The sequence below is a fragment of the Vombatus ursinus genome, unplaced genomic scaffold (assembly GCF_900497805.2).
Source record: "Vombatus ursinus unplaced genomic scaffold, bare-nosed wombat genome assembly UNPS02014801.1, whole genome shotgun sequence".
In the NCBI taxonomy this organism is placed as follows: Eukaryota; Metazoa; Chordata; class Mammalia; order Diprotodontia; family Vombatidae; genus Vombatus; species Vombatus ursinus.
The window spans coordinates 24,782,535-24,809,195 of NW_020954579.1; the positions used below are offsets into that span (position 1 = coordinate 24,782,535).

General features: G+C 37.3%; 1 protein-coding gene across 1 annotated transcript in view; it reads left to right on the forward strand.

The window, feature by feature from the left end:
- The window catches only part of RGS9 (regulator of G protein signaling 9), a 106,040-nt gene that overhangs the window by 63,067 nt on the left and 16,312 nt on the right, over positions 1-26,661 (forward strand). Inside the window, exons 10-13 of the mRNA XM_027873136.1 lie at positions 7,816-7,845; positions 8,626-8,687; positions 20,161-20,274; positions 25,162-25,277. Coding sequence (XP_027728937.1) covers positions 7,816-7,845; positions 8,626-8,687; positions 20,161-20,274; positions 25,162-25,277 — 322 coding nt within the window. The remainder of the gene's footprint in view (positions 1-7,815; positions 7,846-8,625; positions 8,688-20,160; positions 20,275-25,161; positions 25,278-26,661) is intronic.

Consider the following 26,661-nt stretch of genomic DNA (forward strand, 5'->3'; position numbering starts at 1 on the left):
CCCTTCTCCAGCTCATTTGACAGATGAGGAACTGAGGCAAACAGGGTTCAGTGACTTGCCCAGGATCACACAGCTAGTAAGTGTCTGAGGTCAGATTTGAACTCTAATTTGAACTTTAAACAAGGTCTTCCTGACTCCAGACCCAGCACTCTATCCACTGCAACACCTAGCTGCCCATGAGATGATATAAAAATACCTAAATATGTCTTTTATGTAATAAATATATCCATATAGTATAGTGGATAGAGAGCTTATCCTGGAGTCAGGAAGATCTGAGTTCAAGTCCAAACTCAGACACATACTAGCTGTGTGAACATAGGAAAACCACTCAGTCTCTCAGTACCCTGGGCAACTCTCCAAGATTATAAATTATAGCTGAGTGGTCAATTTGCAAAATGGAGGAGTTTTCAGGCTGGGAGTTCCTAGCATCAAAGAAATCACAGCTCCCGACCAAAATAAAAATGTAAAATGCCATATTCCTAAATAGCCTAAGATTTGGGGACTAATGCTGTTAGAGGGCATGTCTGGTCTTTCCTGACAATGGGCCAGGAAGTGATGGTATCAGCATGAGTACATAGATAGCGTTGCCGCTTCCTGTTTAGATTGATGCATTTTGGCAGAAGGTTTTAGAGGATTTGCCTTATTCTACCTTCTGGAACCTCTTTGAAGAAGAAAACACATGAGCTTTTAAAGGCCTCTAGAAAATGACTCATTATGAAAGGTGTGTGCATGTGGGTGGAAGTCATATGCTTTGGGGAAGAATGTCTGATTCCCAGAACTGAAGTCTTAATTTCTTTTAGCTTGTCGTCTTGTGCATACAAATTAAGACAGGGTAATATTCTCTGATCAACATTGAGGTTTTCTTGGGACAACCTTTTTTAGCTTTAAATTTTGTGGGATGTAGGTCTGATGAGGTCATTTAGAAAGGGATAAAAAACTCTCCACTGCACACAAGTTAACACAAACTTACTAACATAAACATGACCAGATTTTTTTTTAAAGCAAAGAAATAAATACCAATGACCTAAACTGAGGGAGGGAGGGGAGTTGTTGCAAATGATGGACTTGTGTTACTTACAAAATACTCAGGAGATGTTTGTTAATATAGGACATTAAAAAACAAACAAGCACATACATACAACTACCCAAAAAGCCCGCACTACACCAAACCAAACAAAAACAATCCCAGATGCAAAACCTTATCAGAGTAACAAAATCAAATGAAGTACATACTGTTTTTGCTGCTCATTTTGCAAAAGCCTCTGATTAAGCAGATTATGGTCATGGAAACAAAAGTATTGGGCCAACATGAACTAGAATAGAAAATTATTTTCATTTTATATCACTTGAGACAGTAGTGCTGTTGACTCACAAGTGTAGCTGCTTGGTGATATGTCTGTATTAAAACTAAGGCACATTGAAGATTCACTGAAATATTTGCTGTTCTCTTTTGGTTATAGGATTGTCAAAGGAAAAATATACTAATACTAACAATAAACAATTTTATTTAATGCTCTTCAAGTCATTTCTAACTGAGAGAGAGAGAGAGAGAGAGAGAGATGTCCAAACTGGCATAGTCCCCAATGTCTGGCTGCATGGCCCTCTGCCCCAAAAAGATCTCAGGTGACATTGACTGGAATCTTGAATACGGAAATGATCATAATATATTATAATATATTAAAATACAGTTTGGGGTTAACATTCTTGGATATTGACCGTTCATTTCCTTCTGTCATTTCCCCCTTAAGAGTTCCTTCTTGGGATCAATATCTAAACCTTGAATTTCAATAGAGAATACGCTGTCCTTATGTGGGTCATGGCACCAATCACTCCAGGTGGGTAAGAAGGCAGTGATTCCACCTAGACAAGAGTTAAGTTTGGTTATTACCTTTATTCAGGCTTCAAAGGAGGACACCCTAGACTTTGTTCTTACTGTTTTCCTAAAGGGGAAGGTATGGAAAAGGTCTTAGTTTGGAGAAATAGTATTTTTTTAATATTCCTAGAGAAACTAAAAAGGAGATTAAAAAAATATGCTTCCCTAACACCATAGTTCATTCATTTAAGGAGAATGCTGATATTTCTATCTTTGGCATTTTTGTGGGAGTATGTATGAAATTTATACCCCTGGCAGCATATGATATCTTTTCCCCATGACGGTACTGTTAGTTTGGGAACATTTGCCCCAATTGCCATTCACATAATTCTTGAGATTCTAGGGAAATAACCACTTTTTCTGTATTTGTTTGATTTTATTGCTTCCTAAGAAACAGGATTATTCTTTTCCTTGGCATATAAGCTTCTCTCAGCTGGGTGAGGAGGAATTCATTTGAAGAAAGTATATCGCACTTCTATTTTGTCTCTAATGGATCAACAATCTAGATCTGTAAAAAAATATGGCTCTTTTTTTGAACAGCAGATAGATCCAAATTCTTACCTGGATATGACCAATCACACCTTGTTAGGAGAATTCAATATCTTTTAAGTCTATATATAAATCCACTGCAAATATCTCCATTCTTTTCAGTCAGTAAATATTTATCAAGTGCCTACTATGTTTCAGGCAAGTGGCTCAGTGGATAGAGTACTGGCCCTGGAGTCAGGAGGATCTGAGTTCAAATATAGCCTCAGACATTTACTAGCTATATGACCCTGGGTAAGTCATTTAACCCTGTTTGCCTTAGTTCCTCATTTGTAAAATGAGCTGGAGAAAGAATGGCAAACTGTTCCAGTATCTTTGCCAAGAAAAAACCAAATGGGGTCATGGAGAGTCGGACATATCTGAAATGACTCAACAAGACCAACGTGTTCCAGGTGCTTTGCTAACTGCTGAAATATGTACAGCATAATGAAATTTCAAATGTATAATGATGACAGGCCCTGATAATCATGATAAAATAACTGAATTATTAGGTAGTGTAGGTCAACCTTGTATATTGTTTTCAAAAAATTGTTGACTACAAAAAATGTTATCTGGCTTAGTAATTTATGTTGACTCTTCCCACATTCAATCAATTATTCAATAAAAAAATTTTAAGCACCTATTTCATGCCAGGTACTGTGCTAAGTGCTGGGGATATACAGAAAGGCCAAAGACAATCCCTGCCCTAAAGTCCTTTGCCCTCAAAATCTAATGGAGTTACAGGCAGGACAAATAGGAAATAATTAACAGAGACTGCATTAGAATTAAGAGAGCTTGGGAAAGGTTCCTGTTGGAGATGGGATTTTAGTTGGGACTTAAAGGAGGCCAGGGAAGGCAGGAAGCAGAGATGAAGAGGGACAGTATTCTAGGCATGGGGGGACAGCCGGAGAAAATTCCTGGAGCCTGGAGATAGAGTGTCTTATTTGTGGAACAGCAAGGAGGCCAATTTCACTGGACTGAAGAGTACATGATAGGAGAAAGGTACAAGAAGACTGGAAAGGCTAGGTGGGGTATGTTATGAAGGGCTTTAAATGCCAAGTAAGGTATTTTGTATTTGACCCTGTAGGCAACAGGGAGCCACTGGAGTTTATTGAGCAGGTGGGTGACTTGGTCCAGTCTATGCTTTAGGAAAATCACTTTAGTGGGTGAATGGATTGAAGAGGCTAGGGACAGACAGACCCACCAGCAGGCTATTGAAATAGTCTAGCTATGAGGTGATAAGGGCCTGAACTAGAGTGGCAGCAGCATCAGAAAAGAGAAGGGGACATAATTGAGAGTTGTTGCAATGGTGAAATTGATAGGCCTTGGCAACAAATTGGATATGAGGGGGTTATATATAGTGAGAAGTTGAGAATGACTCCTAGATTGTGAGCCTGAGGGACTGGGACAATGGTGGTGTCCTCCATAATAATAAGGAAGACGTTGGGTTTAGAGGGAAAGATAATGGGTTCCATTTTGGACATGTTGAGTTTAGGATGTCTACTAGCCATTCAATTCAAGATGTCTGAAGAGCAGTTGGAGATGTGGGATTGGAAGTCAGCAGAGAGGATAGGGCAGGATATGTAGATTTGAGAATTATTAGTGTGGAGATGGTTATTAAATCCATTGGAACTGATGAGACCACCAAGTAAAGTAGTATAGAAGGTGAAGAGAAGAGAGTCCAAGACAGAACCCTCTGGGGAACCTATGGTTAGAGGAAGTTATATAGATGAAGATTCAGCAAAGGAGACAGAGGAGTGGTCAAATAGGAGAACAAAGAGAAAATTACGAAGAGTGCCTCTTTGTATATCCCCAGCACCTAGCACAATACCTGACATGAACCTTGAGAGAAGAAAGGAGAGAGTGAGCAACAGTATAAAAAGACTGCAGAGAGGTTAAGGAGAATGAAGACTAAGAAAAAGCCATTGGATTTGACAACTAAGAGATCACTGGTAACTTTGGAGAGAGCAGTTTTGGTAAAATGATAAGGTCAGAAGCTAGATTATAAGAGGTTAAGAAGAGAGTGAAAGGAGAAAAAGTGGAAGCACCTGTTGTAGATGGCCTTTGTGAGGAGTTCAGCCACAAAGGACAGAAGAGCTATAGGATGAGAGTGGGGATGGAAAGATCGAGTGAGGGTTTTTTTTTTCAGGATGGGGGAGGCATGGCCATATTTGTGGACAATAAGGTATGAGTCAGTAAATAGGGAGAAATTGAAAATAAGTGATAGAGTGGGTATGATGGAGGGAGCAATTTATTGGAGACAGGAAGGAATGGGATGATTTGAACATGCAACCTCTCTAGGTTAGCCTTGGTAAGGACTCATCATGTGAGACAGGTGTGAAGTAACAGGTAGTGACAGAAGGCATATGAGTAATATGAGATGAGGAAGGGAGGAGAAGAGAAAGCTCATGGCAAATGGCCTTAATTTTTTTTTCTTTAAAATAAGAGGGAAAGTTCTTCTCTGGGAGAGTAGGGGAAGGAAAAGCCATAGGAGTTTTGAGGAAGGATGAAAGGGTTTGGATGGAGAGTGGTTTAGTTGATAAGGGAGGTATTGTAGGATTGCCTAGCAGCAGCAAGGGCCCAGTTGAGGTTGTGTAATATAAACCTGTAGTGGGCTCAGTCAGAATAATTGCATGATTTTTCCCATTTTCATCCAGCAGTAAGTGTATAGGTATATAGGTGAAGTGTATAGTTGAATAAGTGAAGGCAGCAAATGGTGGGTATGAGCCAAGGCTGAGGCTTGGCAAGGCATAATTCATAAAATGATTAGGGGCTAGGAATTCAAAAGAGGAGGACAGTATAGAGTTGAATTGGTTCATCAAGGGATCAAAATGGAGGAAAAAGGAGAGAGTGGCTAAGTGTAAGGAAGATAGCCTAGGAGAGAATTGAGGGGTCAAGGGATTGGAGGTCACAGTGTGGAAAAAGAGTAGGGTTTTGTAACAGAAGGCAAGGGGAGAGGTGAAAAGCCAATTGATTATGGTTAGACAAGGGGATTTCAGAATTCTTGAATGTGGAGGTGGTACATTGATGAATGAGGTTATGACCCTCTTTGTGTGCAGCTGAGGTGGGTCATAGGAAATGAATAGGTTGAAGAACTGAATGGTTAGGGTATTTGAAGGAGAATCGATATGTATGTTGAAGTCCTCTTCTTATGAGGGCAACAGTTGAAGAGGAGAGAAAAATTGTGAGCCAGGTATTGAGCTCGTTGATGTATAAAAGAGAATGATCTGGAGGTATATAGATAATAGATACTGGAATTTTGATTGGATGGTAGATACAAATAGTGTGAACCCCTAAAGAGGAGAGTTACTGAGTGTTGGAGGTAGAGAGAGAACCTGGAAATGACAATGGGAAGCAAGAAGTATTCCACCCTTGCCACCTTGACCAGTAAGCCGAAGGAAATGACTGAAGGTGCAGCCAGTAGTGGAAAGGGTGGGCAGGGAGGTTCCTCCACTTGAGGACCAATGACATCAGGAGGGTGATGTCCTGACTTGCAAGCAAGTTGGATTTAAGTGAGGCAACAAATACACATCATCCCTCTCCCACCTTCTTCTCCCCTCCCCCCAAACCTTGTTAAAAACAAAAATGAAGTAGAAAAGGGAGTCTGTTTCATGATTCTTGTTAGAAATTTTTTTTTTACTGGTCCTGAGCATGTGAGCCAATACTTATTTTCATGATTGGGAGAATGGGCTAAGCATTTTAAGGATTGCAGATGAAGTAATTCAGGGTAACTAGAACAAAGCTCTTCAGAGTTGTGGTTTTATTACTAGTTAAGCACTCAATTGAGAGGTAGGATAGTATAGTAGAGAGAACACCAGACAGTGTCACTGAACTTCAATCAATTCTTCAACACTTATCTAATAAGTTACAATAGTCCCCAGCCTAATAAAGTCACCGATCATTGATGTAAGAATTAAATTAGTTTTAATAATACAGATGTTAGAGTCCCTGAATTTTGAGGCTCATCCTAGAACTTGTGAGTCAAAGCACAAAACAATACAAAAGAAAAAAAAAACTAGGCCTGTGAAAATGGGCCTGAAAGTAACTTTATGTTTAATGGGAAAGGGTGGCATTGCCCCCCCCCGCCTTGGATTGGGAAGAAAGAAAAGGGCTAGAGCTTTTTGACATAGAGGAGTTCTTTGCTGATTTTAATGGGAGACATAGGTTAGAAGGTCCTCAGGGCCTCTCTCTGAGAAGCTCTAATTTTGACTGAAATTTGCAGTAGCCTACTTCACAATTTTGATTGTTTATACCCAAGCAGTTGATCTGGCTATTTTAGGGCAAAAACTGCTTCTTGGGGATGGTGCCATCTTGTGGATGATATCTAATGAGACCTACTCTAGTTTAAACATAGCTTCAAGATAATGCTCACAGCAGATATATATTTTTTGAGACTTTAAATTATAAAGTTTATTTTTTAGGGAAAATTTCCATTTTTATCCTATAATATAGAACCAGTCATTACATATCCCTAAGGAATAAATCTATTAATAAACTCATTCAGTATAGCTAGGTATGTCAAGGTGACTTGATATAGAGCAACTTATCAATTTTTTTGCAGGGCCCAAATTTAAGTTTTCGTTGATATAGGGAACTTCCAATTTTATCTACCAATTCAGATTAGCAGTTCACCTGCATTTTTTAATCTTAGATAACTGTCTAAGGCACCAAGAAGTTCAGTGACTGACCCATGGTCACACTAGATCCCACAGGCAGGAATTGATCCCAGGTTTCTTTCACTCCAAAGCTGGCCCTCTGTCACACTGTACTGACCTTCACATATATCTAACAGAGCGTAGAATTAAATGCATCCATATATATGCATATATTTATAAATCATATATAAAACCTTATGAGCATATATGCATACATATATACATGTATGTATTTACATAATATATGTAGATAGATATACAGACAGAGAAATACTGAAAACTCAAGCTCAAAGCTCTTTTGACTAAACAGGTTGGTATAAGCACAGGACTTAAGAGTCAGAAGACTTAAATATGAAGTCAGCCACTTACTAGCTGTATTGATTTTGTGTATTCAACTTCTCTGAGCCTCAGTTTTCTCATCTGAAATGTGGGGATTATAATACTGTCACCAAGGTTTAAAGCACTGTATAAATATAAGCTAATACTATTGGTTGTCTAAGTTCTATATTGTAGGTGCGTCTATATACATTGTGGTAGAGTCAAACCAACTCATACCTAACCATGAGATTCACTGATGGTACTCTTAGAGCAATGGAACATGATATTGGCAGATCAGATCTACATCACCTTTTTGTTATCCAGATCTTCTGTGATTGGGTTGGGGTTGGAGATGTTCAATTATTCAAATAAGAGATAAGCTCATTTTAAAAAATAAAGTTATTTTGTTAATTGCCTAATGATTTTTGTATTTTTGTTTTACAGAAAATAACAGTTGCTTTGGTCAGAAAAGAGGTAATTAATAAATTCCAGTAAGATTAAATTTTGTATAATGCAACAAATTTGACAGACTTTGGAATTTCTATCATTTCTATCTGTTGAAAGACATTGACTTTTCTAGGGGTTTGATTTCTAAGGCCTGAACTAGGCTGTACTGCTACCTATTGGATTGGGTCTTGTGTTTTGTCCATCCTACTGTAGCCCTTGTTCTTTACTCCTCCCTCCCTCACCTCTCTCCATAGGCCCTTTCAGAGTCTGTCCAGGGTAGGAAATTATTAATGGTCATCCCTGGATCTGAAGTGCTTCCTACAGAGGCATACCATAGGTTTTTTTTGTGCCAGGGTCAATGTTGGCCAGGGAAGCAGATTGTGCTGATGGGGGTTGGGACAGAGAAGGGAAAGAGGACAGAGATTGTTTAATATCAACTTTAGAACCAGCAAGTGGTGAAGGTATTGTCAGTGTCAGGCATTACTACTTCCTATTTTTTTTTCAATTATTGGGGTTTGTCAACAGTATGTGAAGGAAGATGATGCTTCAGAGTCTGTTTCCCATCTCTGTGTTTAGGAATTACTAGAGCATTTTTTGATCAGTGTCTTGCCTTTTAAATAATAAATGAAAGGTTGGTAAAGATCACTTATTTTGGAGTTGGGAGTCACCCATCAACCATGGCAGCACACCTTCTGGTGTTGATGAGGACACCCTGAACCCAAGATTTGGGAGGGAACTGCTAGTCCATTAGAGGTGATCCAGAGAGGTGAGAGGATGGATATCTTCTAATATTTTTGTCCCTTACAGATCATGTACTACCAACAGGCTTTAATGAGATCTACAGTGAAATCATCTGTCTCTCTTGGAGGGTATGTTACTGACTTTGTAATCATGCAGATGAAGTTTTAAACAAGTGTAAAATGTAAGTGATTGGGCTGTGTTTGCATAAAGATATGGCTGGCTCATGTATGGTATGGATGGATATTTGATCCGGAATCTATTCCACCCCTTTCTCAAGGGAAACTGTAATTTACAGCTTTGTGGGGAACAAGAAGAGAGTCATGACTGGCTGCAAGCTTCTCTTTTTTTATCTCCAAGAGGGTTATTAGGTTAGGATTATATCTGTCTACCACACCTCAGATATCTGTAGTCTAGGGGTATGATGCTAAACATTTCAAAATAAAAGATACTTTTCCTGATCATACAGCTCACTCTTGCCACCTTAGCCCCCTTCCACCAAATGCTAGTTAGAAAAAAGCCATCATGAAAAGCTAGAGTATTTCTTTATCAAAGTAAATGAAAAGCAGAAATTGAGTAAATTATACATATTAGAATAGATCAAAGAATATGCAAGAGAGTCAAATGAACTCTTTAATTAGTAGTGAAATCAGATCTCAGCTCAACCAAAAATAGAGAAAATTATTTCATCAAGGGGAGTCCACTCTTAACAATCTCTAAGGTTGCAGGTGCTAGAAGTCAAGGGATATGGTAAGGAGCTAGATTCCTCACATGTCTGGTGGGACAAGGGTCCCACTATTCAAAAGCCTGTTTTTGCCTTTAACAACTGCTTCTTTTGAAGTCCTCCAACCATCTGAAGAAGTACCTTCTTTACTCATCTAGGTATTACCATCACAGCTACTGAGCAATGTTCTCTTAGCTAATCAGAAGTCATGTCCCACTACATGTAGTCACATGTGACCACATCATGGTCACAGAGGTGGCATTAAAGGCATTGCCCAACCTGAGTGGCCAGAAGTGTTACATAAGGTTGGGATGGAAGATGGAAAATTGGTTCTACTTGGCCTATGACTGATTAGGCAACTCTGAGATTGATCATCTTGAACCCATGGGTCAGAACCTTTGTAGTTTCGTTACCAATTTTTATTGTAGAGTAGATCCCTAGTGATCAGACTGCACTGGGCCATGTCAAAGATGCTACTTTAAGGAAAATCCAAAATGTCTTTGGAGTACAGCTACATTTCCAGTTTTAATTTTAGAGTGGGTCATCAAGATGGCTATTGGCTGTTGTCATTATGCATTTACAGTCATCAACAAAAGGTTCTGAATAATAACTGCAGACATTTCAGAATCACAGAACATTAGAGTTGAAAGAGACCTGTAGTTCAACCCATAACTAAAAAGGAAACTCCTCCATAATACACTTAGCAAGTGGTTTTCCAACCTTTTATGTTATTTTATTTTTGGTTAGGCAATGGGGTCAACTGATTTGTCCAGGGTCACACAGCTAGTAAGTGTTATGTGTCTGAGGCCGCATTTGAAATCAGGTCCTCCTGAATCCAGGGCTGGTGCTTTATCCACTGTGCCACCTAACCCTTTATTGAAGACTGACAGTTTTGAACAACCACTGCCTCCTACGGCAGTACACAGAGCTTTCAGGTTTACAAAAATTTTATGTGCATCATCTTATTTGATCCTGATAATAGACTTGCAAGTAGATACTATTTTATTCCCATTTTGCAGATAGGAAATCGAAACTCAGAGAGATGAAGTGATTTGTCCATGGTCTCCCAACTAGTAAGTGTCAGAAAGGGAAGATTTTACCATGGTATATTTGTGTTGCAGTTACACATCCAATTCACATTTAAATGATCACAGCTAAACCTTTGAGTCTAACTTTCATAAGCACTGATAGGTGCTCTTTGATGAGGCTGAAACTTTCCTAGTTATTACCTCCATAGTACCTTTCACATCCTTTTAAGGGACACCATGATTCCCAAAGAGTTAAGTAATTAAAAAAAAATTAAGTATTCTACTTGACAGATTTCTTCTTACCTCTGGAAGTTTTCTGGGCAGATAGGAACAGATTTTATTTATTCCTGCAGAGCCAGCCATAAAGTGACTAATCAAGTTCTTAGAGCATGTTAGCATGTTTTTTTTGAGGATCTAGACGTATGATTTAATTGGGGTAGAGAACTCCCATCATAGAAGATCTCTGTACTCTTGAAGATCAGCAACTCATCTATAACTTCTAGTATTAAAGAATTATCCTGGTCCTGAAAGGTTCAGAGTGACTTGACCAGCATCACAGAAATAGTAGGGGGACCCAGGTCTTCCTGATTCTAAGGCTCTTACCTACAATGCCATTCATCTTCTCAATATCACAGTATTATTAGGATGGAAAATGGTGGTGCCTTCTTTTTGGCATCAAAGTGAGTAAAAATCCTTAGTCTGGGAAGATCTTGTCTGGCTAATAGTGATAACTGTCTATAAGGGAGTTATAACTTTCCACCCTAGCCTTTCCCCACACTATTCAGTAGCACTAAATGGAAAGCAAATAGACAAGGGGGAAGCTTGTAAATAATTTTTAGGCCCGTTGTCTGATTTGAAAAAAAAAATTAGGGCTACAGCTTATTTCAATTAGATTTCATTAGACCTTAGATAGTAGTTTAGTTCTTGTTTTCTCACTGTTTAAATGGAAAAAATATTCGACTTGGAGCCTGAACATAAGGGTTTAAATCTTGGCTCAGCCACTTTCAAGAAGTGTGACCATGGTGGGCAGCTAGGTGGTGCAGTGGATAGAGCACCGGCCCTGGAGTCAGGAGGACCTGAGTTCAAATGTGATCTCAGACTAGACACTTGACACTTGTTAGCTGTGTGACCTTGGGCAAGTCATTTAACCCCAATTGCCATGGCCCCCTCCCCGCAAAGTGTGACCTTAGGCAAATAACTTAAATTTTTTGGATTCTAGTTTCTTTATAATGAAATAATGAAATGATTAAATGTAATTGTAAATGAAAATGATAATATTTATATAACCCACCTCACAAGGGGAGGGTCAAATGAGATCATGTGTATAAGACATTACCTAAATAGCAAATATTACTATCATTATTTAACTTAAAGATCAGGTTAAAAAAAATGAGATACAAATAGGAATAAAGCCAAAGGGGCTAATTCCTGCTGATATATATGATTTAATTCTTTATTGTATCTCCATCACTCTCAGGATTTAAATAAAATAATATATATGATACCCCATATAATATTTGATCAAATGAAAAGGACTTAACCAAAACTGTAATCATAATTGTAGTAGACATTAGGATATCTTCTTTAGTGTGACCACATGCCTTGCGATTTATTTGTAAGCCACATCCTGTTTATCAAAATTCTATGACTTTGGTTACACATTAGCACTGATCTCCAGTGCTAATAATGATTCAGATTTATTTGAAGCTTTATAAAAATTTTCTTTATAATACCCTCATGGATTATGTAGTATAAATATTATTACCCACGTTTTATAGATGAGGAAAATGAAGAGGCACAAGGTTAAGTGATATATCCCCAGATCACACAGTTAGTAAGTGTTGCAACTGAGATTTGAACTTGTCTTCTAAGTCCTTTTCCTACCACACCACACTCAAAGTACAGATGACTTCCCCATGACTCCCGGAATACGCAATGTGGTTTTAACCTCTCTGTAGGCAAAGTGCTTAACCTTTAGGTTAGAAGCACAATCATTTTTCCACATGCCTTAGCTGCCTAAAAATACGTGTTGATTCAAAACCACTGGCCTAGTCTAGAAGAAATTTGTTTTTGCACAAAATCTTGGGGTTGGGTTTATATCTCAATTCAGCCACAGTGTTTGTATGATTGATGAAAGTGCGTAGGCATTCTTCTGGAGAAATGAGAACTTAATGTAATGTTCAAGTCTTAGTTTATATACTCCCGTGATTGCCATTGGTGCTAGTTAATTACCATAAATTGCTGTTGCCTATTAATATCTAATTGCCATTGGTGCCTGTTAATTACAGTTATATACAAACTGATCTTAGTTCAGAATATTTGAAAGTTGAGCTGAGACTTCCAGTTAAGATGGCTATGTGGCAAGTTGTAGAGAAATTTAGTTCTTCCTCATGTATTCTAACACATAACTTAAAACAACTCCCGGAAGACTAATGGCAAAAGAACCCAAAATAAATTTAAATAAACTTCTTCTTCCAGTTAAGAATGGCATGAAAAGAAGCTGGTAGTAGGAGCTTAAAAACAAAGAAACTTGAATGAAATAGATAAACAGTTCTAGTTTTTCTCTTTTTAAAGATGAGATTGACTAATAGCAAAAATTAAGAAGGAGAACTCACAACAAATAAAGAGGAAATCAAATTATTAGAAACTATTTTTCTCAATTATATGTCAACTCAATGGATAACAAATAAAATTGATGAATAGTTATAAACATAGTTATAAAATACCAAGATTAAGAGAATAATGGAGAATTTAAATAATCCAACCTCAAAAAGTTTTGAATAATCCATAAAAAAGCTCCCAAAGAGAGGGAAAAACCATTGGGACAGATGGATTTATAAATGAATTATATCAAAAACAACAAAGAACAATTAATTATCACATTACATAAATTGTTTGTTAAAAAATAAAGGAAACCGGGGCAGCCAGGTGGCACAATGGGTAGAGCACCGGCCTGGAAGTCAGGAGGACTTGAGTTCAAATCTGGCCTCAGACCAAACACAACACTTACTAGCTGTGTGACCTTGAGTAAGTCACTAAACCCCAATCACCTAAAAAAAAAAATAAAGGAAATGAAGGGATCCTACCAAACTTCTTCTACAAGATAAATATGGTCCTGGTACTTAAGCAGGCAGAGATAAAGCAGAGAAAGAAAACTATAGACTAATGTCTAATGAATATTGGTGCTAAAATATTGAATAAAATAACAGAGGCCATAGTAGCATATTTAAAAAGTTTAGATAGTATAATCAGGTTGTATTTATACTAAATATGCAGAGGTCCAGAATTAGGAAAACTACAATGTAATAGATCATATTAACAACAAATACAATAAAAACCACATTGTTGTGTCAATAGATGCAGAAAAAAATTGACAAACTACAATACTCATTAATGTTTTAAAAAAACAAACATTTAACAACACTGAAATACATGGACCATTCTTTACTTTGGTAATAGTAACTATGTGAAACCAAGAATTAGCATTACACATAATTGAGAAGTGCTAGAGGTCTTTCCAATAAGATCAGGTATAAAGCAAGGATGTCTATTGTCACCACTATTATGACAAGAAAAAGAAATTGAGAGAATAAGCCTAGGCAAAGAGGAACAAATTATTTTTTTTTTGGCAGATGACGATAATTTACTTAGAGGACACATGAATTATTTGAATACAACTACAAAGTATGCGTTATGGAAATACAGTCAGAAATAAATAATTAGACAACTATTAATTGCCCTAAGGTCATGCCAATATAATATGGTATGACAGTATTACCTAAATTAATTTATAGATTCAGTCTAGTACCAATCAAAAGACTTACTTGATAGAGTTAGAAAAAATAAAATTTACCTGAAAAAACAAAAGGCCAGGAATTTCAAATAAAATAAAAAGGTGGGAAGGAAGTGAATATATGTTCTCAAACATATATTGAGAACCAGTTCTCAAACAGTACCAAAATTATTTGGTACTAGTTAAAAAATAGAATAGTTATCAGTGGTACAGATTAGGTACACAAAACTCAAAAGCATTTGAACAGAGTAGCACAGTGATAAACCCACAGACTCCAACTACAAAAAACTCATTATTGGACAAAAATTGCTGGGAAATCTGGAAAGCACTCTGGCTGAAATTAAGTTAGGTGGCCATCACATGCCATCACATGTCATTATATGTTATCACAATAACCTCCCAATGAAATGTATATATATTTATGTATACATACATATATTCCAGATTTAAAAGATCATATCACAAACAAATTTGAAAAGCCGAGGATATATCTTTATAAATGGATAGGGGAAGAATTTTGATGAAACAAAGGATAGAAAAGATTGCAATAAATACAATGAAAAATTTTGATTATATAAAATTATATTTTTTGTATAAACAAATCAATACTATTAGAATTACAGAGGAAACAGCTAATTGGGAAAGAATCTTTGCAACAAATTTCTCTGATAAGGTTCAATATCTATAATATACAGTCAATCCTCAACTTTCACAGGGGTAACATTCCTAGAAAATGGTACAAAAGTAAAAAGCATGAATGTTGACACATTGAACCTATGGGAAATATGAGGTTAGGTTCCCATGACCAGCAAGAATTGTAATCTTTCACTAGAAATTGCTGAAAATATTCTTTTCTGCATACAATTCTTCATAAGAAAACAGTAATTCTGATAATATGTACTTTTCCTAACATAGTAACCATGATAAATAACCCATAAAATGCAGTACACAAAGTAAAATTGGTAACATGCAAAACATTTTTTCTTGCTAGTAATTCCCTAGAATCCTGTGATCTTTTGTGCTAACATCTCAATAAAAAGTTAATTTCAGACAATATTCACTTTTCATAATACACGAATTCTACAGTACCACAAACACTTTCCTTCTTTTTGTGGGTATAGCAAATCGTCGATTGCTCTAAATCACTAATAATAAGAGAATATACATTCTTCCTCATAATCACCAGATTGGCAAATCCAATAAAAAAAGAAAATAACAGTTTCTAGAGGGGTTATAAGAGGACAGACACACTAATGCTCTGTTGGTAGAGTAGTGAAGTGGTCCAACCATTCCAAAAACCAACTTGGAACTATACCTCCCAAATCACTAAACTACTCATACACTTTGACCCTGTGATACCATTTACTAGTAGGCATATACCATTCATTTCCTTACTGCCCTCTTCCCTAAAGTGATCAGAGAATGAGAAAAAGGATCTACATAGGCAAAAATATTTATAATAATCTTTTTTGTTGTAGTAAAAAACTAGAGAAGCAAAGTAGACGCCCATCATTTGGGAAGTAACTGGAAAAATTTTAGCATATTAATGTAATGGAGTGTTATTACGGATGGATTCAGAGAAACTTGGGAGGACTTTTATGAACTGATGAAGAGTTAAATAAGCAGAACCAGAATGACTATTTATATAATGACTACAATATTGTAAAGGACAACATTTATAAAAGAATTAATAGCTATGATCAATTAAATCACCAATTACAAATCCAGAAGACTGAAGATGAGTCATACTCTCTATCCTTTGGCAGAGAAATAATGTACTAGAGGTGAAGAATGAAACATGCATTTTCTGACATGGCCAATATGCGGATTTGTTTTATAGGACTATTTTGTAGTATTTGTTATACAGAAGGGCATTTGCTTTTTGGGGAGGAGATAGAGGGTTACAGTGTCATGCAAATTAGCCAAAACCATGTAAAATAATTAATTTTATTGACTCACATAATAAACCTTACAAATTTTACATCCTCAAAAAGTTTTAATTTGCAATATTTCCTTTTGCTGTAATCACTTGTTTTACATAATTTGGCATTAAGTTCAGAACTTACATATTACAAGGAAGGGCTTTTATTTGTAAAGGGAAGAGTTACAGGTGATAGGCAAATTAACTGGGACAAAGCAAAATAAATTTATTGACATATAATAAACCTTATGGGACAGCTAGGTGATGCAGTAGATAGAATCCTGGGCCTGGAATCAGGAAGACTGATCTTCCTGAGTTCAAATCTGCCCTTCACCCCTTACTAGCTATATGACTCTAGACAAGTCACTTAACCCTGTCTGCCTCCATTTCCTCATCTGTAAAATGAGTTGGAGAAAGAAATGGCAAACCACTCCAGAATCTTTGGCAAGGAAACCCCAAAGATGTGGTCATGAAGAGTTGGGTATGACTGAAATGACTTAGCAACAAAAAACCTTATAATTCTTCATTTTTAAAAAAATTAATGAATATGCAATGCGGCCCTCTTGGTTTTAATCATGTGTTTTCCATGATTTGTCATGATTCCACTAGCTTTTGACAATATTTTTTCATTCTTCATCATGAAAATACACTTACCACATTTTGTACTTTTGAGCAGTTCATTTTTCCAAATCTAACCTGGATTATAGCTAATAATTAATAAGATCTTCAATGGCATTTAAGTAGGGGATGTGCTGGAGTTAACTCAGACTGGCTTCTCAGTACTTAAATGATAGAGAACTAATTAAAAATGGAGAAATAAGCTTAATTTGGTTTCATCTGATCAAGGTCAAATTCCTGCGTCAGTCTGGTATCCGCAGAAACACATATACGTGACCATTGCTGTCACAAAATGAAACCACATCAAAGTTATTGTTCATCTCAAGTTATATGCCCAACACTGTAGGAATGGAGGAGCAGTCTGTATATATGTCATAGTGATACAAAAAAAGGGAAGAAAAGAAAGAAAAGCATGTCAAGAAATCATTAAAAAATAAAGAGAGGTGGGCAGAAGGAAGTTCAGAAGAGGATAAGCAAGGCAATGTTAAAACTACCATATTATATTTGAAATATACATCCCTACAGAAAAAAAAATACCCAAACCTAATCCCAAACTATGCATAATAAAGATTAAAGTTTTCTTATACAGCCCTCTTTTTCCCTCTATTCTTTGTACATATAAGGAAATATTCCTATAAAAAGGAATGGAAAAAAAAAGTTGAGCCTGCTGTTAATTTCAAATATGAGAGACTTATTTTTTCCAAGGGAGGAAAATGTTTAAAAATACATATAAAATATTTGCTAAAGGGACTGGTGTGGGAGGGTGGCTCATCACCTTCTCCTCTGCTTTGCAGATAATAAGCTCATTCCTTATAATACTTGGCAAATTCAAAGGACTTCAGACCACCAGACCAAGAAACAAGCTATCCTCTAGCTGATATTTCAGTGGTGTATTTGTCATGGGCAGGAACTGAAATCAGAACATAGCAAGTTTACTCATTCAACAGGATTTTATTGAACTCCCACACTATTCCTACTACTGTGCTAGGAATTGCTACCAGAAATGGTAATATAATTAGCCTTCTCATTTGTCTAAACAACCAAGGTTGCAGTTAAGGTGAGTCCCCTTATGTGGCACTGAACCAACTGTGTTTAAGGGTTCAGTCAGTACTACTATTTAATACTATAGGATGGAAGAAAAGGGAAGAGAAGGGAGGAAAATATTTTTATGAAAGGAAACTATGTAGGTTGGTTATAAAGTCTGTGTGCAACTTTAAACTTTAATAACCTTAGCTATAGAAGTGATGGAAGCACACTGTCATATAAAAGGTAGATGCTTATTTTAAAAAAATGTATATTTTTGGACAACAATTTTTTAAAAATTTTGAGCTCCAAATTTTCTCCCTTCCCCATCCATTGAGAAGACAAGCAATATATCTGTTATACATGTGATCATGTGAAACATATTTCCATATTAGCCATATTGGAAAAAAGCAAGAAAAATAAAGAAATTGAAAAAAATATGCTCTCATCTGCACTCAGAGTTTATCACTTCTCTCTCTAGGGGTGGATAGCATTTTTCATCATGAGTCCTTTGGAATTGTCATGGGTCATTGTATTGACCAGAGTAGCTAAGTCTTTCACAGTTGATCATTGTTACAATATTGGTGCTACTGTGTACAATGTTATTCTGGTTCTGCTCACTTCACTTTGCATCAGTTCATCTGTCTTCCTAGGTTTTCTGAAATCATCTTCCTTGTCATTTCTTAGAACACAATCATGTTCCATCATGATCATATAAAAGATGGATTCTTAAAATTGGTATGTATTAGTGTTGTCAATTTAGGATTAATTAGTTTTCATTTCTTTTCACAAAAACAATTCATGGAATTACTGAGAAGCAAATGAAAATCGGTTTGAAAAATGCATCACAAGTGGGGACAGTTATATTGAAAGTTAAAAGCAATCAAGCTCTATTCCTTTAAAACTTTAAAGTCTTAGCTTTTGTATGTCCTTTACCATATGCTTCTAACTTATATACAACTAAAGTTTAAAGTCAGACAAGGACTTTATAACCGCACAATAATTTCTGTGTTACCAACACTGTAGCCTGCTTTAGAGAGGACACTTGTAATGATTTGACCCAGTGTATATCAACTTCAGAGTAGATTGGGATCAAGCCTTCTTAGATCTTAGTTTTTTTGACCGTTGGTAGACATTTTCCAGGCAGTTGGCTTGGTCAGGGCTATCATCCATGACCATAGAGGAAAGTTCTTTGTGCAAAGTTTACTGACCCTTAAAAAGATGATTTCAACTTCCTTAGTATGGTGCTTTAAGGTGTATTGGTAAATGTTTAACAAGTGGTTCTGAAAAAAAAAGGTACCCATGACATACTTGTAAGTTTAATCTGCATCAGTAATATTCTCCACCTCACGTCTTAAGTTTAAACAACTAAAACAATGCATCAAGATCTGATTTGTAGTATTCACCAATTTCTGAATTGTAAATGCTCTCAGTGAAATTTTCACAGCTGGCTTTCAAGAAACAACTCCAGCTGAATACAGCATACCTCTGACTTTTAACCAATTGGGAAACCCAGTCACCAGTCCCCAGATCTATTACAGTCTTATTGTGAGTTTGTGTTGATAAAGGTGAAAGAGAAGCAATCAATCAATAAACATTTATTAAGTGCCTACTGCATGCAAAGCACTGTGCTAAGAGTTGGGGATATAAAAAAAGACAAAAGACAGACCTTGCCCTCAGAGACCTTACAATCTAATGGAGGAGATAACACACAAAAGAAATACATGCAAAGCAAGTTATTTACAGGATAAATAGGAAATAACAGTGGGAAGGGATAAAAATTAAGAGGGGTTAAGAAAGGCTTACAGTAAAAAAAAGGGATTTTAGTTGATACTTAAAGGAAGCCAAGGAAGTCTGTAGGTGCAGCTGAGGAGGGAGGTCATTCTAGGCATAGGGAACAGCCAGAGAAAATGCCTGGAGAGAGATGGAGTATTTTATTCATGGTAACCTAACACTTTGACAGAATATTGATGCAGTCACTTGAATGGTGAGCTTCTAGGAAAATGTTTATTTTCTTTTTAAAAAATATAATACTTAAAAAAAATAAGGGTTTTAGGGGCAGCTAGGTGGCACAGTGGACAGAGCTTGGGTCTCGGAGTCAGGAGGACCTGAGTTCAAAATCCAGCCTCAGGCACTTGAGACTTACTAGCTGTGTGACCCTGGGCAAGTCACTTAACCCTGATTGCCTCACCCCCCAAAAAAAAAATTAAAAAAAGGAAGGGGAGGGGCTTACTGTTGCTTTCTTTACATCAATGTCATCTCCTCAGTTAACCTCCTTCCACTTGCCTTTTGGCCAATAGAACCCTCTCTAGGAATAAAGAAGAATAGTTAAGCAAAATAAACCAGCACATCAGTCATAACTGCTCTGATATATGCTTCATTCCATACCTATAGTCCACCAACTCCGCTGAGAGGAGGGAGAGATGTTTCACTACTGATTTCCTGGAGTCAAGATGGGTCACTGGATTGATCAATTTTCTTTTCATTTTCTTTTCAGCATTGTGAAGTACAGTGAACAGTTCTCTTCCAATGATCCCATCATGTCGGGATGTCTCCCTAGCAACCCTTGGATAACGGATGATACTCAGTTCTGGGAACTAAATGCCAAATTGTATGTACCAGACATTTCGAAAAACAAAACCCAAATATTTGTGTGTACTTTATATATTATTATTATTATTGTTTGCAAGCCAGTCAGGTTAAGTGACTTGCCCAGGGTCATACAGCTAGTAAGTGTCAAGTGTCTGAGGCCGGATTTGAACTCAGATTAAAATTCGGTTTGACTCCAGGGTCAGTGCTCTATCCACTGCACCACTTAGCTGCCCCTATTTTATATATTATTAACCAGAGGTTCTCAAGCTTTCTTCGGTAATAATTCACTTAGTGGCTCAGTAACATTTTCATTGAGCCCCTAAGCCAAAAGAAATACTAACAGTTCTGTTTATTGGGTAGTTAGGTTGAAAATTTAAAATATCCCTTGATGTCACTGCGAGTTTGCTACCCACCCAAGGGCACCAGGGTGCACAGTTTGGGAACCAAGGTCTAGACTATAAGCTTCTGAAAGTCAGGGACTGCCTTGTTTGAGTAATTTTACTAATCAATTTATTGGGTTCATAGTTTCATAGATTTAGAACTAGAAGTCATGCCACTCATTTTGTAGATGGGGAAACTATGCCCCAGAAAAGTTGTGACTCGGGCAAGATCACACTGGTAATTATTGTGGTTCAATTATTATTTTAAAAATTAGTATGGTTCTATTATTATTTTCTAATTATTTTCTATTAATATTATATTTCTAATTTCTATATTTTGAATATTTTTATTATCTATATATCCAATATTTCTATATTTCTAATTATTTTCTATTAATATTATATTTCTAATTTCTATATTTCTAATATTATTTTCTATTATATTTTCTAATATTGTTATTTTAAAATTTAGTTTAAAATCAGTATGATTTGTGTTTATTATCACATCACTGTGATTATATACATTATTGAATGGCAATGTGGTGTAGACAGAAAGCCAGCTTTGGAATCAGATATACCCAGGCTCAATATATATTCATTTTGACACATATTGGCTGTGTGATTCTGGCCAAGTCACTTAACCACATAGTGCCTCAGGTAAATTGCTAAGACTATAAATCACAGTGCAATTGTCAATATGCATTGGTGGAGGGAATTTCCATGCTAAAAGTTTGTTACATGGATAAAATCCTAGGTCTAATCAATATATACATGATGTATTATATTATAATATTATTATAATTATTATTATTATGCAGCATCCATTGAAGAGGCAGTAGGGTATAGCAGAAAGAGCATTAGCTCTGGAGTTAAATGTCCTGGGTTCAAATCCTGCTTGTGATTCTGTCTGTGTGACTAAGTCACTTACTTAACCTCTTCAGTCTTCAGCTTCCTAATAGATAAAACGAGGAGATTGGATTACATGGCCTAGGAGGTTCCTTCTAACTCTAGGTCCTATGATCTTACTAACCTGTAGCTTCACATAATGGTAAAGATATGGAAGGGAAGGGAATCAATTGATCAATCAACAAATATTTATTAAGCACCTAAATCTGGTCTCAGGCATTCACTACCTGTGTGACCCTGGACAAATCGCTTACCCCTGTTCATCTCAGTTTCCTCATCTCTAAAATGAGTTGGAGAAGGAAATGGCAAAGCACTCCAGTATCTCTGCCAAGAAAACCCCCACTAGGGGTCATGAAGAGTTGGACACAACTGAACAACAACAACAACAGTGTGCCAATGTGTGTGTTAGCTGCTGGGTATAAAGAAAGAAACAGTCCTTACTCTCAAGGCATTTATATCCTAGTGGGGGAAACAACAAAGACATATATAATTATATACAGAATAAATATAAAGAGAATAAAAATAAAGTAGCTAAATATAAGCTATTTTGAGAGGAATGGCCCTAGAAGATGGAGGGATCAGAAAAGGCTTCATTTAGGAGATAATTAAGTTTAATCTTTTAAAAATATAGATTTTTATTAATATATTTTGTTTTTATATCTCTGTAATTTCCCCCATACTCCTCCTTCTCCCCCCATGCAGCACTATTATCCCTTTTAGCAGAGAATTGAGTTGCGTTTTGAAGGAAATGGAATAGAGACAAACACCAGTGCATCAAATATCTATTAAGTGTCTTTGTTATTTAGTCATTTTAGTTGTGTCCCATTCTTCATGATCCCCTGTGGGGTTTTCTTGGCAAAGCTACTGGAGTGGTTTGCCATTTCCTTCTTCAGCTCATTTTACAGATGATGAACTGAGGCAAACAGGGTTAAGTGACTTCCCCCGGGTCATACAGCTAGTAAGTTTCTGAGGCCAGATTTGAATTCAGGAAGATGAGTCTTCTTGACCCAGGCCTGGTGCTCTATCCGCTGCCCCATCTAGTTGCCTCCTTTGAGTGTCTACTACTTATAATATACCATGCTAAGCAATGGGGCTACAAAGATGAAATGGTTTCTGTTTCTAAGGAGCTTGTGACCTTATAGGAGGACAAGACATTTATAAATAGATTTTATACTGGTTAGGAAAGACAAACAAACAAATCCTTAGACATCAACGTGAATCATCAGTGAGAGACTGGTGTGGAAATTAGTATGTGAAAATAAAGGCCTACTTGTTGTAGGTACCTCAAAGCCCAGTTGAGCACTTTTTAGTGATGGTATTTATAGATGGGATTCATGATTTTTGTAGAGATTAAACAAGATGATTTCTGAGATCCTTGCACACTCATTTTCCTCTTATGCAAAATGAGGGGATTGGTCTAGATAATTTCCCAAATCTCTTCTACTCCTAAATCTTACGAACTCAGAGATTCTTTGATGCCAGATGTTTCAGTCTCCTAAGGGCTCTCCATGATGGACAATGTATTGTGCACCTCCTGAGCTCTTCAGCCATCAAAAGCAAATTGTGTTGTGAAAGCTCTCTGTGCTAGACGTTATTTCAGTAGTGGTTAGTTGATGGGAATAGAAGCTGTGTTCATAGAGCTTTTAACTGGGACATGATGACATCATCTGCCTCCACAATAAATGGCTATGTGACATCAGGCTGGCCAAATTGTTTGCTTTCAGTTGAGTGAGGCTTTTGGGGGTAGGTGAAGTAGATGGGAAAATGCCCACCTTACTCAACAGAGCCATAACAGGCAGTACATTTTTTGGAAAACCCATTGATAAAAGCACAAGTTGAAATTGCAGAACCTGAGGAATTCCTAGGGGCTGTGGTGATTTTTATTTTTGTGCTTCAAGTGTCTAGCACTTGCACATTGCACATAATAGGTGCTTAATAACTATTTCTTGAACTGGATTCAATTGAACATTTGCCTTTGGTGCAAGTTGACTCAGTGTTGGCCACCATCTGCAATTGCTTGGGGGGAAAATAAAAAAAATATCTTCTAGGTAGGGGAACATAAATTGATCAAAGTAATTCTTGAGCATGCTGTTAACAAAGTGCTGAGAGACAACAGAAACGCTGAAACACCCCAAAGGAAATGTGCATATCTGACCTGGGATGCAGATTCCCTCCCATTTCTCCTAGGCACCAGGGTAAGACTTTGGTTCCTTGGAGATTCAACTTTGTAACCTACCAAAGGAATAACAAGTTGTACATAATAGATTTGCAGTTTCTTGTGCAATCATCTTTTTTATTATACTATGTTATGGAAATGCTTGTTTTATTCCATAAATTAAAAATAAAGAAAGAAAGAAAAGGGGAAAAAAGCCATTTGCAAGGTATTTGAAAAATTCTAGGACAAGGGTGGGAAACCTGCATCCTTGAGGCCACAAGTGACCTCAAGGTCTTCAAGTGCCTTTTGACTGAGTCCAAGTTTTACAGAATAAATCCTTTCATTAAAGGGACTTAATATTCCTCCCCTGCCTTGTCACTCATCAGGCGAAGGACTGTACTGTGACATAGTCCTTGAAGTTTTTTCTTTCTTCTTAAACATAAATTCTGAGACAAATATAGAAGGGGAATGGATGGAAAAACTAAGTGTATTAACGTCTTTAATGTCGCACTTGGGGACCTAGAGGGCCACATGTGGCATTGAGGCCACAGGTTCCCCACTCCTGTTCTAGGATAAGGGTGATTGAGGATGGTAATCCATGACTGCTTAGTTCAGCATTGAGTCCCTAGCTTCTAGGAGTAGAGAGACTTAAGTGATAGTGATCTTCATGGAGAGACTGAGGATAAGGTCCATACAACTCTGGGGGGACAGATATGGAAAAGCTGGAAGCAGTATTTGATGAAGCTGTGAATGGCCAGAGAACAGTGACCAGAGAACATTGGCATACGTGTCTCACACACCTCTAGCTAGCATACAGTGTTTCACACATCTCTACCCATTAAGACTGGGTAAAAATTTATAGAGGTGTGTGAGACACTGTATGTTAATGCCACCACTTGCTTTCAGGTTCTTATTTATTTATTTTTGCTTTTTGGTGAGGCAGTCGGGATTAAGTGACTTGCCCAGGGCCACACAGCTAGTAAGTGTCAAGTACCTGAGGCTGGATTTGAACTCAAGTCCTCCTGACTCCAAGGCCAGAGCTCTATCCACTGCACCACCTAACTGCCCCTTCAAGTTCTTATTCTTTCAGGTCACATTTATTTTGGGACAAGGAGAACCTTTCTTTAGGACTAGAGATCATAAGACGATTGATTTAGAAATGGAGTGGCCCTTAGAGATAATCTAGTTCAACTGCCATTTTCCAGAAGAAGAAACTGAGTCCCAGAGAGGTTGTGACTTGCCTGAGGTCTTGTGGGTAGCAAGCAACAAAGGCAGGGTTTGGATTCTAGTCCTTTAACTTCTGCTTCAGCATGATTTTCACTATCCCATCCTGTTTTTGCTCTTCCATGAAGGTTGGTGGGGGGTGGGGTAGGGGAGGAGAGAGCATCCCAAGTTCATGCTATAGCACCTTCTTTTTCTGAGTCTGTATGTATATGTGATGTAGGTGTCCTCCCTCCTCCTTCAGGGTGGACATCCCAACCAAAATGAGGGTGGAACGTTGGGCCTTTAACTTCAGCGAACTGATCCGAGATCCCAAGGGACGACAGAGCTTCCAGTTTTTTCTGAGGAAAGAGTTCAGTGGTATGTCTAACTTTAATCTGCCTTATACACCCTCTTTTTTATGCCTCTTTTTTATGAATCTTGGGAGGTTCTCAGGAAAGGCACTTTTCTGGATGTTCTCACAGTTTTATTTGTTTTGTGCTCACTCTATAACTACTTCTTTTTAAAGCTTTCAGAAATACTTGCCAATCCTGCTAATAGCTGACATTTATATAAGGCTTTTAAGTTTGTGAGTATTTTATAATAATTTGTCTCATTTGAAGTTCACAACAGGATAGGTACTGTAGGAATTATTACCTACAATTTACAGATGAGGAAACTGAGGCTCAGAGAGGGTAAGTGAGTCATGGTTACATAGTTAGCAAGTGCCAGAGGTGGAGTTAACTTTGGCCACAAGTCCCAGTACTTCTTCCACCTTTTTCCTTTGCCCACATCCTCCCTGCCTTGTCACTCATCAGGCGAAGTACTCTACAGTGACGCATATCCTTGAGGTTTTTTTTCACTCTTCTTAAACATAAATTCTGAGACAAACATAGAAGGGGAATGGATGGAAAAGCGAAGTGTGTGAATGACTTTAATGTCCCACTTCCTGATTCCCTTTAGCTATTGTTTTTGTTTTTTTTTTTTTCTTTGTCATACGCTATTTGTCCTGCCTGGGCAGGATCAACTTTGATGTCCATTCTCAGGAAAAATAAAAGTCTCCTTAAGTTGTCCACTCATGCATTCATAAACATGAAATGATGTCTGAGAAATAGCTGGCCAAATCAGGAAGCTATGTCAGAGGGCAAAAACACCACGCACACACACACACGTACACACACGCACACACACACGCACACATGCATACACAAATCCCCTCCTTCCTTGGGCAGAGTCAAACTGGTTGTGTGAGCTTACTTGGACGTTATCTCCTCATCATTCCCCGTTCCCAAACTCACCTCTCAGGGAGAGCTATTTGTTTGAGGTCTGATACTCAAGTTACCTACATGAGAGCAACTGCATGGCCCGTATTTCCCTTTCAACTGAGATTCTGTTACTCCTCTGTAGGATCCATTAGCTAATTCTCATTGACATACCAATAACCTGTCTGACAGCTTCTTGTAGAATATTATTTTATGATATGGTTTGTTAAAAATCCTTCTCTGTAATGCAGCCTAATTATAGTGATAAAACCCAGACCGAGAGAAGTGCATTCATTTCCACGGAGAACCAAGTGGCCAGATGAGTACGGCTCCATCTAGTGGTCCAAGTATCAAAATACAGCTGCTGACAATTCACCCGTGGTATATATCACACCCACAGTTCTATTAACTATAAAAAGAATTCTCTGTAACAATCCTTCTGTCATTTCTTCCTCTCTGTTGCCTATCCCCTCCTTTAGGCAATATGTAGGCTTCAGGTGTGG